Here is a 17,317-nt window from a genome sequence, read left to right as displayed (position 1 = left end):
AAAAACATACAACCATATATAATTCCCTGACAGAGGTAAATATTTAGACAAATAAAGAGTGCCATAGTATTGTGATATAGGTGAGTTAACAACTTGTAAGTCTGGTATAGAATTTTCTTAAAAACAATTATAAATTTTTGTTAAGGATAAGCAATATAAAAAGAGGTAATTTGTGTCATAAATAACACAAAGTGAGAGCGGGTAGGGATGTAAAAGAGTAGAGTGCTTACATATGATTTTTTCTTCCATTTATATTTAGTAACATGGGGGCAGGAGAAGTGGCTTAGCTGCTCACACCAAGATTCCTTTTACAGAGACAGACTTTATCTGAGCAGAGCTCTGAGATGAAAGGGAACCTGAGCTGGGGAAGGCACCACTTCAGCTACTCCATACAGCAAAGGAGAGAGAGAGAACACCCGAATTACATTTAAGCCTGTCAAACTTACCGCCTTGATTAATTTACAAAGTACTTTTCCTCTAAGATTGTATATAATTTTATTACATACGATTGAATTTAAGTTGTTATCGGTTTAAAATAGGTTGTTACAGAGTGGGGGAATGAAGATGGCAGAGTAAGAGAACATGGAGCTCGCCTTCCCCAACCAACACACCAAAAATATATATACATGTGGAACAATTCTAACGGAAAACTAACTGGAAACTGGCAGAAGACCTCCTATATGACCAAGGCTGCAAGAAAAATTCCCATGTAATCAGGTGGAAGAAAAGCATCGCATTGGGTTGAGACCTGTGCCCTTGAGAGGGGACTAAGAGGAAAAGGGAGACCACAGGGGCAGGCATTCGCCCTGGGGAGTGAGTGGGTTGAGCCATAGACTGGGCATCTCAGTCCTGGCGTACTCCAGGGAGGAGACAAGCCCCCTTGGCTACTTGGAGAACTGCTGGGACAGGTAGAAAGGCTGGAGGAGCCTAGACTCCACTTGGGAGGAGTGTGCAGGTGCTGGCTTGCCACCAGACTGGGTGGAGAGAGATCTGCCCTAGGGACTGCCCCCTCTCTGGGCTCCCCAGTCTGAGCTGAGGGAACACACTGGACCCACTCACTCCAAGCCACGGTTTGGCACTGGATCTGGGACAACAAGGTCCTGGGAAAAGACTCCATCTAAAAGACACAGAGGAGACCCACAGGCCCAGGGAGAGGTCCAGTTGTGATGGCAGCAGCCGTTGTTGGTGCTTTCTCAAACAGTGCCATAGAAGCAGCCCCGACTTCTGACAGCAACCCAGCTGCTTCCATTCCCACAGCCACAACACTGGGATCCCAGGCCCGAGGGAAGAAATGCTCCAACCCTGCCCACTTCATGCCACAACCTTGCACTAAATCTGGGAAGACCACAACAGGGGAAAAGACTCGATCTTGGGTTTTGTCTGAACAGAGCTGTAGAAACCTGCACAGACAGCACATCAGACCTTGGTAAGTGCACAGGCACATGAAAAGAGACTCAATGTTGCTAATTATTATAGAAATGCAATTCAAAACAACGAGATATCACCTCACACCTATCAGAATGTCTATTATCAAAATGTCTACAAATAACAAGTGTTGGTGAAGATGTGAAGAAAAGGGAAATTTTATACACTGTTGGTGGGAATGTAAGTTAGTGCAGCCACTATGGAAAGCAGTATGGAGGTTCCTCGATAAACTAAAAATAGAACTACCATATGATCCAGCAATTCCACTCCTGAGTGTATATCTGGAATTAATGAAAATACTAATTCAAAAAGATACATGCACCTCAATGTTCATAGCTTCATATGTACAATAGCCAAGGCATGGAAGCAACCCAAGTGCCCATAAACGGATGGTTGGCTTAAGAAGATGTGGGATATGTATATGCAACGGAATATTACTCGGCTGTTAAAAGGAATGAAATCCTGCCATTTGCAACAATGTGGACGGACATAGAAAATATTATTCTTTGTGAAATAAGTTAAACAGAGAAAGACAAATACTGTATTCTATCACTTATATGTGGAATCTAAAATATAATACTAATGAATGTATGCTTAAAACAGAAACAGACGCATAGGTGTAGAAAACAAACTAGTGCTTACTGAAGAGGAGAGGGAAGGGAGGCTGGGTAAATTAGGGGTAGAGGGTTAAGAGATACAAACTACTATGTATAAAAGAGATAAGTAACAAAGATATATTATACAGCACATGGAATTATAGCTCTTATCTTGTAATAAATTTCAATGGAATACGTTGTGTAAAAACACTGAATCACCCACCATGCTGTACACCTGGAAATAATATAATATTGTAAATCAACTATACTTTTCAATTAAAAAAATTTTTTTAACTAGCTGAAGGAAAACAGAAAAATCCACAAAAATGTGGAATGAAACCATGCACTCTTTAAAAGCCAGTGGGTTAAAGGAAATATTATAAGAGAATTTGGAAAACATCTGGAGATAAATGAAAATGAAGCCACAACATCCCATCCCATGGGATGTAGCAAAAGGAGCACAAAGAGAGAAATTTATAGAAGTGAACACTTACATTAAAAAGGAAGCAAAATCTCAAATAAATAACTTTACCTTACATTTCAAGGAATTACGATAAGAAGAAAAAAACTAAACCCAAATTCAGCAGACAGAAGGGAAAAATAAAGATTAGAACAGAAATAAATGAAATAGAGAATCGAAAAATAGTAAAAAAAAAAAAAATCATTGAAACTGAGTTGGTTTTTTGAAAATATCAACAAAATTGACAAACCTTTAAAGAGACATAGTAAGAAAAAAGAGAAGACTCAAATATCTAAAATAGAAATGAATGAGGAAACATTACAACTAATGTCATATAAATAAAAAGAATTACAAGAGACTACTATGAATAATTATACGCTAGCAAATTGGATGACCTAAGAAATGGATACATTTCTAGAAACAAACAACCTACCAAGGATGAATCACAGAGAAATAAAAGATATAAATGGGCCTATAACTAGTGGGGAGATTGAAAATTAATCAAAAGCCTGTCAACAAAGGAAAGTTCAGGATTAGATGGTTTCACTGGAGAATTCTACCAAATATTTAAAGAATAATTAACATCAAGACTTCTTAGACCCTTTCAAAGAATTAAAGAGGCAGGAACACTCTCAAACTCATTCTATGAGGCCAGCATTACCATAATACCAAAACCAGATAAAAGATAACAAGGAAAGAAGACCACAGAGCAATATCTCTCATGAATATTGACACAAAAATCCTAAAGAAAATACTAGCAAACTGAATTCAACAGCACATGAAAGTGATCATATTCCATGACCAAATGGGATTTATACTGAATGTAAGGACGGTCCAAAACGTGAAAAATCAATCCATGTACTAAACCTCATTAAGAGAACAAAGGACAAAATCCATATGAGTATCTCAATTGATGCAAACAAAGCATTTGAAAAAATTCAACACACTTTCATGACAAAAATGCCCCACAGACGAGGGAGGGAAGAAAACTACTTCAACATAATAAAAGCCATGAATAAAAAGCTAACAGTTAACATCATACTCAATGGGAAAGCTTTCCCTTTAAGATCAAGAACAAGTGGGCAAAGATGTTCACTCTTGTCATTACTATTCAACATGGTACAGAAAGCTCTAGCCAGAGCAATCAGACATGAAAAAGAAATAAAACATGTATAAAATGGAAAAGAAGAATTAAAATAATCTCTGTTTGCAGAAGATATGGTCTTATATACAGAAAACCCTAAGAATTCCACACACCAAAAAACCCCCAAACCCTGTTAGAACTAATAATGAATTCATCAAAGTTACAGGATACAAAATCAACACTCAAAAATCAGGGGCATTCCTATATGTTAACAATGAGCAAACTGAGATGGAAATTTGGGAAATATTCCCACTATATTACAATACTCTAGCCTTAAAAAGTATAAAATTCTTAGGAATATACTTAACAAAGGAGGTGAAAGACTTAGACGTGGAAAACTGCAAAACATTGCTTAAAAAATTCCAAAGAAGCTTCAGATTAATGGAATGACATCCCAGGGTCATGGAATGGAAGACTTAATATTGGTAAAATATAATAATTGATAGTCATTATGACGGTTTAGTACTGGCATAAAGATAGATATATAGACCAGTGGTATAGAATTGAGAACCCAGGGATAAACCCTTCTAATTATGGCCAAATGATATTCAAAAAGAATGTCAAGACTATGCAATAAGAAGAATACAGTCTCTTTAACAAATGTTATGATATGTTAACAAATGTTATGATATCCATATGCAAAAGAATAAAGCTGGACACTTACCTTACACATGTACAAAAATTAACTCAAAATGGATTAAACAGCTAATTGTAAGAACAAAAACTATTAAATTCCTAGAATAAAACATAGGGGTAAAGCTTCAGGACACTGGATTTGGGAATGATTTCTTGGATATGACACTAAAACCACAGGTAACAAAATAAAAAATTGGTTAAAAAGATGACAACAACAGGGCTTCCATGGTGGCGCAGTGGTTTAGAATCTGCCTGCCAATGCAGGGGACACGGGTTCGAGCCCTGGTCTGGGAAGATCCCACATGCCGCGGAGCAACTAAGCCCGTGCTCCACAACTACTGAGCCTGTGCTCTGGAGCCCACGAGCCACAACTGCTGAAGCCCGCATGCCTAGAGTCTGTGCTCTGCAACAAGAGAAGCCACCTCAATGAGAAGCCCGCGCACCGCAACGAAGAGAAGCCCCCGCTCGCCGCAACTAGAGAAAGCCCGCGTGAAGCAACGAAGACCCAATGCAGCCAAAAAAATAATAAATGAATTAAATAAATTAATTAAAAAAATAAAAATAAACTCAAAAGGAGGAAAAAGTACTACATATTACGTGATGCGTTAAAAAAAAAATGACAACAACAAATTTTATTTTTTTTATTTTTATTTTTTCACACACACACACTGTATTTTATTTTTACAAGAGATAAATAGACTGACACCAAGCATTGTACATGGATGACCACAACAAAAGCAACAATGATTGCAATTACCAAACCTGAAACACACTCATACTATGTCATAATATTGACATTCAGTCCAGTAATCCTCCACTGTAACAGCTCCTTTACTTTGCAGTGAAAATTGATTTGTATATTCTTTGCCTCTAAGTCCTTGTGGGATTTTTTTTTTAATTCAGACAGAAAGTCACAAAAATTATACTAATCCTCATCAGTTCACTCAGTCCCATGTAATTAAATTTTTTTTCATCTTGATCTTTTGTTAGCACTTTTTTGAGTTCATCAGTTTTTCATTAGAGTTCTGAAAATGCTTATTCATTCAGTTCAGCAGTACAGGCAGTTACCAGAAACCTGTACTTGTCAGAGTCTTTTCCATGAATTTCTTGAAGATGAAACCCTTTTATAGGAACATATTTGCAAAAGCATCAGAGTACACCCAGAACTGTCTGTAAATGACAAAAGACTTAAAAATGACCACAGTTAAAGATTTGATGAAAGTTCATAATAATGCAGTTGACAAGAAAATTAGTTATTTCTGAGATATACATTTTAAAGTAATAACTAGGATTATTACTTATAACATTATACCAGAACATATAAGATTTTTAGAAATTTCATGTAATGTCTGAAACATTTATATTAACATATTTCCATACATATTTCCATACAAATACAAATATAAGAGTTTTAGAAATTTCATGTAATGTCTGAAACATTTATATTAACATATTTCCATACAAATAACCCAATGAAAGTTTAGTATTAGTTGTTTTGTTTGTTTGTTTTTTTATACTGCAGGTTCTTATTAGGCATCAATTTTATACACATCGCTGTATACATGTCAATCCCAATCGCCCAATTCAGCACACCACCATCCCCACCCCACCGCAGTTTTCCCCCCTTGGTGTCCATACGTCCATTCTCTACATCTGTGTCTCAACTTCTGCCCTGCAAACTTTTGCCCTGCAAAACTCATCTGTACCATTTTTCTAGGTTCCACATACATGCATTAATATACGATATTTGTTTCTCTCTTTCTGACTTACTTCACTCTGTATGACAGTCTCTAGATCCATCCACTTCTCAACAAATGACTCAATTTCGTTCCTTTTTATGGCTGAGTAATATTCCATTGTATATATGTACCACAACATCTTTATCCATTCGTCTGTTGATGGGCATTTAGGTTGCTTCCATGACCTGGCTATTGTAAATAGTGCTGCAATGAACATTCGGGTGCATGTGTCTTTTTGAATTACGGTTTTCTCTGGGTATATGCTCAGTAGTGGGATTGCTGGGTCATATGGTAATTCTATTTTTAGTTTTTTAAGGAACCTCCATATTGTTCTCCATAGTGGCTGTATCAATTTACATTCCCACCAACAGTGCAAGAGGGTTCCCTTTTCTCCACACCCTCTCCAGCATTTGTTGTTTGTAGATTTTTTGATGATGCCCGTTCTAACAGGAGTGAGGTGATACCTCATTGTAGTTTTGATTTGCATTTCTCTAATAATTAGTGATGTTGAGCATCTTTTCATGTGTTTCGTGGCCGTCTGTATGTCTTCTTTGGAGAAATGTCTATTTAGGTCTTCTGCCCATTTTTGGATTGGGGTGTTTGTTTCTTTAATATTGAGCTGAATGGGCTGTTTATATATTTTGGAGATTAATCCTTTGTCCGTTGATTCGTTTGCAAATATTTTCTCCCATTCTGAGGGTTGTCTTTTCGTCCTGTTTATGGTTTCCTTTGCTGTGCAACAGCTTTGAAGTTTCATTAGGTCCCATTTGTTTATTTTTGTTTTTATTTCCATTACTCTAGGAGGTGGATCAAAAAAGATCTTGCTGTGATTTATGTCAAAGAGTGTTCTTCCTATGTTTTCCTCTAAGAGTTTTATAGTGTCCAGTCTTATATTTAGGTCTCTAATCCATTTTGAGTTTATTTTTGTGTATGGTGTTAGGGAGTATTCTAATTTCATTCTTTTACATGTAGCTGTCCAGTTTTCCCAGCACCACTTATTGAAGAGAGTGTCTTTTCTCCATTGTATATCTTTGCCTCCTTTATCATAGATTAGTTGGACCATAGGTGCGTGGGTTAATCTCTGGGCTTTCTATCTTGTTCCATTGATCTATGTTTCTGTTTTTGTGCCAGTACCATATTGTCTTGATTACTGTAGCTTTGTAGTATAGTCTGAAGTCAGGGAGTCTGATTCCTCCAGCTCCATTTTTTTCCCTCAAGACTGCTTTGGCTATTCGGGGTCTTTTGTGACTCCATACAAATTTTAAGATGATTTGTTCTAGCTCCGTAAAAAATGCAATTGGTAATTTGATAGGGATTGCATTGAATCTGTATATTGCTTTGGGTAGTATACTCATTTTCACAATGTTGATTCTTCCAATCCAAGAACATGGTATATCTCTCCATCTGTTGGTATCATCTTTAATTTCTTTCATCAGTGTCTTATAGTTTTCTGCATACAGGTCTTTTGTCTCCCTAGGTAGGTTTACTCCTAGGTATTTTATTCTTTCTGTTGCAATGGTAAATGGGAGTGTTTCCATAATTTCTCTTTCAGATTTTTCATCATTAGTGTATAGGAATGCAAGAGATTTCTGTGCATTCATTTTGTATCCTGCAACTTTACCATATTCATTAATTAGCTCTAGCAGTTTTCTGGTGGCAGTTTTAGGATTCTCTATGTATAGTATCATGTCATCCGCAAACAGTGACAGTTTTACTTCTTCTTTTCCAATTTGTATTCCTTTTATTTCTTTTTCTTCTCTGATTGCCGTGGCTAGGACTTCCAGAACTATGTTGAATAATAGTGGTGAGGGTGGACATCCTTGTCTTGTTCCTGATCTTAGAGGAAATGCTTGCAGTTTTTCACCATTGAGAATGATGTTTGCTGTGGGTTTGTCATATATGGCCTTTATTATGTTGAGGTAGGTTCCCTCTATGCCCACTTTCTGGAGAGTTTTTAATCAGAAATGGGTGTTGAATTTTGTCAAAAGCTTTTTCTGCATCTATTGAGATGATCATATGGTTTTTATTCTTCAATTTGTTAATATGGTGTATCACATTGATTGATTTGCGTATATTGAAGAATCCTTGCATCCCTGGGATAAATCCCACTTGATCGTGGTGTATGATCCTTTTAATGTGTTGTTGGATTCTGTTTGCTAGTATTTTGTTGAGGATTTTTGCATCTATATTCATCAGTGATATTGGTCTGTAATTTTCTTTTCTTGTAGTATCTTTGTCTGGTTTTGGTATCAGGGTGATGGTGGCCTCATAGAATTAGTTTGGGAGTGTTCCTTCCTCTGCAATTTTTTGGAAGAGTTTGAGAAGGATAGGTGTTAGTTCTTCTCTAAATGTTTGATAGAATTCACCTGTGAAGCCATCCGGTCCTGGACTTTTGTTTGTTGGAAGATTTTTAATCACAGTTTCAATTTCATTACTTGTGATTGGTCTGTTTCTTCCTGGTTCAGTCTTGGAAGGTTATACCTTTCTAAAAATTTGTCCATTTCTTCCAGGTTGTCCATTTTATTGGCATAAAGTTGCTTGTAGTAGTCTCTTAGGATGCTTTGTATTTCTGCGGTGTCTGTTGTAACTTCTCCTTTTTCATTTCTGATTTTATTGATTTGAGTCCTCTCCCTCTTTTTCTTGATGAGTCTGGCTAATGGCTTATCAATTTTGTTTATCTTCTCAAAGAACCAACTTTTAGTTTTATTGATCTTTGCTATTGTTTTCTTTGTTTCTATTTCATTTATTTCTGCTCTGATCTTTATGATTTCTTTCCTTCTGCTAACTTTGGGTTTTGTTTGTTCTTCTTTCTCTAGTTTCTTTAGGTGTAAGCTTAGATTGTTTACTTGAGATTTTTCTTGTTTCTTGAGATAGGCTTGTATAGCTATAAACTTCCCTGTTAGAACTGCTTTTGCTGCATCCCATAGGTTTTGGGTCGTCGTGTTTTCATTGTCATTTGTCTCTAGGTATTTTTTGATTTCCTCTCTGATTTCTTCAGTGAACTCTTGGTTATTTAGTGACGTATTGTTTAGCCTCCATGTGTTTGTCTGTTTTACGTTTTTTTCCCTGTAATTCATTTCTAATCTCATAGCGTTGTGGTCCAAAAAGATGCTTGGTATGATTTCAATTTTCTTAAATTTACTGAGGCTTGATTTGTGACCCAAGATGTGATCTATCCTGGAGAATGTTCCGTGCGCACTTGAGAAGAACGTGTAATCTGCTGTTTTTGGATGGAATGTCCTATATATATCAATTAAATCTAACTGGTCTATTGTGTCATTTAAAGCTTCTCTTTCCTTATTTATTTTCATTTTGGATGATCTGTCCATTGGTGTAAGTGAGGTGTTAAAGTCCCCCACTATTATTGTGTTACTGTCAATTTCCTCTTTTATAGCTGTTAGCAGTTGCCTTATGTATTGAGGTGCTCCTATGTTGGGTGCATATATATTTATAATTGTTATATCTTCTTCTTGGATTGATCCCTTGATCATTATGTAGTGTCCTTCCTTGTCTCTTGTAACATTCTTTATTTTAAAGTCTATTTTATCTGATATGAGTATAGCTACTCCAGCTTTCTTTTGATTTCCATTTGCATGGAATATCTTTTTCCATCCCCTCACTTTCAGTCTGTATGTGTCCCTAGGTCTAAAGTGGGTCTCTTGTAGACAGCATATATATGGGTCTTGTTTTTGTATCCATTCAGCCAGTCTATGTCTTTTGGTTGGGGCATTTAATCCATTCACGTTTAAGGTAATTATCGATATGTATGTTCCTATGACCATTTTCTTAATTGTTTTGGGTTTGTTTTTGTAGGTCCCTTTCTTCTCTTGTGTTTCCCACTTAGAGAAGTTCCTTTAGCATTTGTTGTAGAGCTGGCTTGGTGGTGCTGAATTCTCGTAGCTTTTGCTTGTCTGTAAAGCTTTTGATTTCTCCATCAAACCTAAATGAGATCCTTGCCGGGTAGAGTAATCTTGGTTGTAGGTTCTTCCCTTTCATCACTTTAAGTATATCATGCCACTCCCTTCTGGCTTGTAGAGTTTCTGCTGAGAAATCAGCTGATAACCTTATGGGAGTTCCCTTGTATGTTATTTGTCGTTTTTCCCTTGCTGCTTTCAATAATTTTTCTTTGTCTTTAATTTTTGCCACTTTGATTACTATGTGTCTCGGTGTGTTTCTCCTTGGGTTTATCCTGTATGGAACTCTCTGTGCTTCCTGGACTTGGGTGGCTATTTCCTTTCCAATGTTAGGGAAGTTTTCGACTATAATCTCTTCAAATATTTTCTCTGGTCCTTTCTCTCTCTCTTCTCCTTCTGGGACCCCTATAATGCGAATGTTGTTGCGTTTAATGTTATCCCAGAGGTCTCTTAGGCTGTCTTCATTTCTTTTCATTCTTTTTTCTTTATTCTGTTCCGCAGCAGTGAATTCCACCATTCTGTCTTCCAGGGCACTTATCCGTTCTTCTGCCTCAGTTATTCTGCTATTGATTCCTTCTAGTGTAGTTTTCATTTCAGTTATTGTATTGGTCATCTCTGTTTGTTTGTTCTTTAATTCTTCTAGGTCTTTGTTAATCATTTCTTGCATCTTCTCAATCTTTGCCTCCATTCTTATTCGAAGGTCCTGGATCATCTTCACTATCATTATTCTGAATTCTTTTTCTGGAAGGTTGCCTATCTCCACTTCATTTAGTTGTTTTTCTGGGGTTTTTTCTTGTTCCTTCATCTGGTACATAGCCCTCTGCCTTTTCATCTTGTCTATCTTTCTGTAACTGTGGTGTTTGGTCCACAGGCTGCAGGATTGTAGTTTTTCTTGCTTCTGCTGTCTGCCCTCTGGTGGTTGACGACAACAACAAATTTTAAATCTGCACACCAAGATACACTCAAGAGAGTGAAAAGGCAATCTGCAGAATGGGAGAAAAATCAATGCAAATCATATATCTGAGACAGGGTAATATTCAGAATATCTAAGAAACTTCTTCAACTCAGCAATAAAAGTTAAATAATCTGATTTAAAAATGGGCCAAGAGGTTGAATAGATATTTCTCCAAAGAAGATATACAAATGGCCAATAAGCATATAAAAGAGTCTCAGTATAATCAGCAAGGAAATGCAGATCAAGCCACAATGATATACCACCTCACACCCATCAGGATGGCCACTATTAAAAGTTCAGAAAATAAGTGTTGGTAAGGATGCAGAGAAGCTGGAACCCTGTGAACAGTTAGTGGGAATATAAAATCGTGCAGCTATTAAGGAAAGGAATACGGAGTGCCTCAGAAAGTTAAAAATAGAATTACCATATATCTAGCAATTGAGTTTCTGGATGTATGTCCTGAAGAACTCAAAGCAGGATCTTCAGGAGATTTTTGCACACCCATTTTCATTGCAGGATTATTCACAATAGTCAAGAGGTTGAAGCAACCCAAATGTCCACCAACAGATGAATGACTAAAGAAGTGTGGTATATACATATATGGAAGAGCATGCATGCTTAAAAAAGAGGAAAATCCTGTCACAGGCTACAACATGAAGAAACTTTAAGGATATTATGCTAAGTGAAATAAGCCAGTCATACAAAGACAAACACTGTATGATTCTACTCATACTCAATATTTTAAGTAATCAAAATCATAGAAATAGAAAGTAGAAAGATAGTTTCTATGCGTAGGGGACGGGGGTAGAATTAGCGATTTTTAGGTATAGTTTTAGTGTTGCAAGATGGAAAAGTTCTAGAGATTTGTTGCACAAAAATGTGAATATACTTAACACAATGGAAATGTACATTTTAAAATGGTAAAGTTAACGTTATGTTTTTTTAACCACAGTGTTTACAATGTGTTATTGAACAAACTGCTTTACAAGATAATTTGTAAACCAATACAGGATTTTTAGAGTTCTGTTTGATTTTTAGAGGGCTCAATCAATTTGAACACTTGCATTTTCTTTGATCTAACACAATTCTAAGAATCCACCAGAAGTGGCAAAAAGGTGTGTGTGCGCATGTATATATTTACATATAAATAATATTTAATGCATACACATATTTATCTTAATCACCATAATAGAACATACTTATCAACAAGAAAAATGTAAAAATTTGAAACAATGGTTATACCATGAATACATAAAGGAAATGGTTAAATAAATAATTATGTGAATACTATAGAATATTATGTATCCGTTAGTAGGCAATGATCTACATCTGTTATTATCAATGGCCTAGAAAATTATTTACAATATATTGTGTACTGAAAAATGGCAGTGTCAAAAATATATGAATAGTATGTACTATTTTTAAATATGACATACATATTTTATATGTATATTTTATATTTTATATTTATATATACATATATATATACATATATTTATATGTATATATATACATATATATACATATATTTATATATGTATAAATATATGTATAAATATATATACATATATTTATATATGTATATATATTTATATATATGTATAAATATATATGTATATATTGTGTATATATATGTATAAATGTATATGTATATATGTATATATACATATATATGTATATATATTTATATATATGTATAAATATATATACATATATTTATATGTATATTTTATATGTATATTTTAATGGCATGTCCTAAGATGGAAAAAGCATCATACCTAAGAATTCTAAGTGTTGGGAAGAGTTTATTGGAGACATATGCAGATTGAGGATAAAGGAAAGGCTTGCATTTTCTACTCTATGTAATTCAGGGTTATTTCCACCTTTTACAATATATGTGCATAATTTTTGTAAATAAGGAGAAATAGGTCAAAGCAGGCTATTTCCACAAAGCTTTGTGTTAACAAACAGATGCTGTAGAGTTTAGCCCAAAGAAAATTTTGTTGCAACAGGAGTTGCGGAATTAGTGTTTTAATCAAGAAATACTCCAGGGGCCTAAAGGAAAATGGTATTGATGTGAAAATGATGATAAAATAGAATGAATCCAGGAGATAGATCCCAACTGCCCTCCCCAATTTAGGCTGCTGGGGGCTTGAGAAAATCACAGACTGAGGAAACTGTAATTTCTGATTTCCAATCTGAACTAGGAGCTCAACACATTTGGTGATACCTTCATTTGTCCCTAGTCAGCTCTCTGCTGAGTTCTCCTCTTCTTCATCTCCTTTACCTCCACTGTGCCTCACCTCAGCAGCTGACTGTACAGGGACCCTAAACCTTCAGACTGGCCCTGCCTTACTGGCTACTAACTACACTCACTGCTTCTCCTGCCTGCCAACCAGGTCATCTGCACTGTACACAGGCTCGTCCTTTGCTCCCCCCCTGAGTGGGCCCCCTTTGAAGGGATTCCCCATCCTCTCCTGGAGGCTGAGCCAGGCTGTATATGGGGGTTTTCCTAACAGCACTTGAGAATGATTAGGACCCTTCCATCTAACAATCCTTTTTTTAAAATTTTTATTTATTTAATTTTTTTAAAACTTTTAATTTTATATTGGAGTATAGTTGATTAACAATGTTGTGTTAGTTTCAGGTGTACAGGAAAGTGATTCAATTACACCTATTCATGTATCTATTATTTTTCAAATTCTTTTCCCATTTAGATTGTTACATAATATTGAGCAGAGTTCCTGGTGCTATACAGCAGGTTATCTATTTTATATATAGCAGTGTGTACATGACAATCTGAAACTCCCTAGAACCCCCCAGCCACTGTTGTGTTTCTTCTCTCTCTTTCGCATCCAACTTCTTGAACGTGTGGTCTGGATTTGTGATCTCCCTTCTGAATCCCCCTTTCACATCACAACCTTCTGGCACGTGGCTCCTCAGCAGTTCCCCTAACCGTTCACACTAAAGTGACTAAGATCTCCTTTTGTTAAATTCAGCATTTCTTGAACTCTGCTCGGTACTTCACCTGTTGACCACAGGTGCTGCCCGGGGTGGGGGTGGGGAGGTGGAGTCTCCTCTGATTTTCTCAGGCTCTGGTGATACTCTTGCTGGCTCCGGTGATCCTTCCGTTTGCCTCAAGCGAGCCCAGCAGAAAAGTGGAAATGATGTAACTGTGAAGTGGACACAGTGGGCTTTAAAATATCCCACTCAACCCATGGAAAAATCAGGTGTGTCCTAAGGCCTATAGAAACAGAAGAAATGGCCCAAGATACAGTGAACCTTTAACAAGTTCTCTGTAGTGCCTCTTATTCTTTATTCCTTCTCCTTTTCCCAACCGCTTCTCTGCCCTTCTCCACCCCTCGCGCAAATAGCCTCGCTTTTCATTTTATTCTCGCGCACCTTCCCTGGATTCTTGCACGTGCGCCCAACGGCACCGCCCAGAAAACGAACTAGCTGCTTTGGACAGGGCGTGCACCTGCTGTGGAAATCCGCTGGACTGAGCCTGACCCAGCTTGGACCGAGGCTGCGCTCCCACACAGAGGCTCAGGGAGCTCCGCACTCGCTGGTCCCGCGCCTCTAGCGGCGGTCCCTGGAAGTCTGAGTCGCAAGGCCCTCGTGGCAGGGACTGACTCACTTGGGAACAGGCTCTGCCGTGAGGTCAGTGAGGACCCTCCTCTCCCCAGGCCTTTCGCTCCCCTTGCTAGTCCTGCCCGTGCTCCTGGTTGACTCTCTTGGCAAGGATTTAATTTTTCACCCCGAGTGGGGCTTTGACTCCTATGAAATCACCATCCCCAAGAAGCTGAGCTTCCGCGGAGGGGAGCGGGGTGTGGCCAAGCACGTGTCCTACCTCCTGCAGGTAAAAGGCAAGAATCACGTCCTCCACCTGTGGCCCAAGAGGTTTCTATTGCCCCGGAATCTGCAGGTTTTCTCCTTCACAGAACAGGGAAGGCTCTTGGAGGATCACCCTTATATACCCAGCGACTGCAACTATATGGGCTTGGTTGAAGGAAATCAGGATTCTAAAGCTACTTTAAGTACATGCATGGGGGGTCTCCGAGGCATACTGAAAGTTGATGCCAACCATTACCAAATCGAGCCCCTCAGAGCCTCTTCAAATTTTGAACATGTCATATATCTCCTAAAGAAAGAGGAGGAATTTCCCAATCCGATCTGTGGCTTAACTGATGATGAAACAGTAAAGCAGTTGGCCGAGCATGAGAACAGGGCTAGGATACGTGACTTTAGTGAGGCATATATGCACCAAAAGTACTTGGAATTAGCCCTGGTCTTTGATAACAGTAGGTATTTATATTTGAACTCCAATCTTACTCAAGTCATAAATGATGCCATTCTTCTGACTGCAATTGCAGACTCTTACTTTCAAGATGTCCGTACGAGAATACAACTATTAGCTATGGAAGTATGGACAGACAGAGACGAGATAGCACTTAATGCCCCAGTGATATCACAAGTTTTAGGCCAGTTTGTGCAATACAGATCACGTGACCTAAGTCGTCGGATTCCAGCAGATTGGGCACACCTATACCTTAAAAAACAGTTTAGTGATGCGCTTTCACAGCACTGTGGAAGTGTATGTAGTACATTGCCTTCTGGATCTACAAGTTCTATTCTAGATAAAAATATCCTTGGACCTGCCACTTGGACTACTCATGCTCTGGGCCATAGTGTGGGAATGATCGATGATTACAAATACTGCCAATGTAAGGGTAGGCATAGTTGCATCATGGGCACTGGACGAACTGGGTTTAGTAATTGTAGTTATGCCGAATTTTATTCGCACGTTAGTTCAGGATTAAACTGTCTAACGGATATCCCAGGATTAGGTTATGTGATAAAGAGATGTGGAAACAAAATTGTGGAAGAGAATGAGGAATGTGATTGTGGTTCAAGAGAGGACTGTAAAGAAGACCAGTGTTGCCAGCCAGATTGTAAATTCAAAGAAGGTGCCAACTGTAGCACTGGACTTTGCTGTCATAACTGTCAATTTCGTCCATCTGGATATATGTGTCGGGGGGAAGAAAATGAATGTGACCTTGCAGAGTACTGCAGTGGGACCTCAGCACTCTGCCCAAGTGACGCATATAAGCAGGATGGAACCCCTTGCAAGTACAGAGCCCGTTGTGTCAGAAAGGGCTGCCAATCCAGAACTATGCAGTGCCAAAATATTTTTGGAGCTGATGCCATGGGGGCTCCTCTTCAATGCTATGATGCAGTTAATGTAATAGGTGACCAATATGGGAACTGTGGTATTTTAGGAGTTTGTCAGTATGAGAAGTGTCCCAGAGAAAAGGCATTATGTGGCAGGCTACAGTGTATAAATGTCAAAACCATCCCTGATATGCCAGATCATACTATTCTAATTTCCACTCACCTGCATGAAGAAAATCTCATGTGCTGGGGCATTCATTGGCTATCATCTAGCCATGGTACCTATGGGGTTACCTGACCTGGGTGTGATAAGTGATGGTACCTCCTGTGGTAAGGAGCGGATATGTTTTAATAGAAATTGTGTGAATAGCTCAGTCCTCAATTTTGACTGTTTGCCTGAGAAGTGCAACCGCCGAGGCGTTTGCAACAGTAACAAAAACTGCCACTGCATGTATGGCTGGGCCCCTCCATTCTGTGAGGAGGTGGGGTATGGAGGGAGCATTGACAGTGGGCCTCCAGGACCCCTAAAGAGGGAGGTGCCCGCCTCACTTCAGGTTGTGTCCCTTATGTTAATGCGCCTGATTTTCTTAATTATCTCAGTGATTGTTGTGCTTTTCAGGAAAATCATAGGAAGCTTATAAATCCAAAGAGAAAGAAACACCACCAATTAACACTGGAGCAGAACAATTCAAGGCCAAAATGACCAAGAAACCAAAAACGCAATCAGGCAATCCACAGTCACTCTATTACACAGGGTCATAAATTGAACAAGCTTCTCATTTATCCAAACACTTCTTCTTCCTTCTTCCTTCAATTTATTTTACCTAATGTTCTTTGAGGTTTTGATCAGTAAATAAAAGGTATTCTTGGTTTGGAAACAAATCAGTGCATTTTGCTTTCCTACTTCACTTTCCCCTTAGTTTGTGATCAAGTTTTGGATATCCTTAAAAGAATGCCCTTTCCGAACACAGAATGCTGTGTGTTTCATAGAATTACAGTGGATTTCAGGGTAGAGTCCTGTCTCTCAGTTCCCAGCAAACAAAACCTTTGTCTGCCTTTCCCTCTGCCTCCCTCATGAAATCCTCTGTGTCTCTGCCCCGTGCTGAACCATAAATGGTAACTACCACAATTTATATATAGAATGCGATAGTTTGCAAGGGGTGTGTGTCCCTCAGTTAAGTATCTTCTGCTGTTATAGTCACTGTATGGTTCACTGTAGCTCCGTAGAAGTGTGGTCTCTGGCTCAGTGTTTGGGTTGACCTCAGCTGGGTTGAGA

General features: G+C 38.1%; 1 protein-coding gene across 1 annotated transcript; it reads left to right on the top strand.

Annotated features, from left to right (window-relative positions):
* Positions 1-11,188: 11,188 nt before the first annotated feature.
* ADAM30 (ADAM metallopeptidase domain 30) lies at positions 11,189-16,682 on the top strand. Its single transcript, XM_068537570.1, is given in 4 exon segments — positions 11,189-11,216; positions 13,869-14,099; positions 14,556-16,297; positions 16,299-16,682. Coding segments are annotated over 4 exon segments (2,385 nt in total).
* The last annotated feature ends 635 nt before the right edge of the window (positions 16,683-17,317 follow it).

The sequence above is a fragment of the Eschrichtius robustus genome, chromosome 3 (assembly GCF_028021215.1).
Source record: "Eschrichtius robustus isolate mEscRob2 chromosome 3, mEscRob2.pri, whole genome shotgun sequence".
Lineage (NCBI taxonomy): Eukaryota > Metazoa > Chordata > Mammalia > Artiodactyla > Eschrichtiidae > Eschrichtius > Eschrichtius robustus.
The sequence above is the reverse complement of the archived record's forward strand: the minus strand, read 5'-3'. Positions and strand labels throughout refer to the sequence as shown.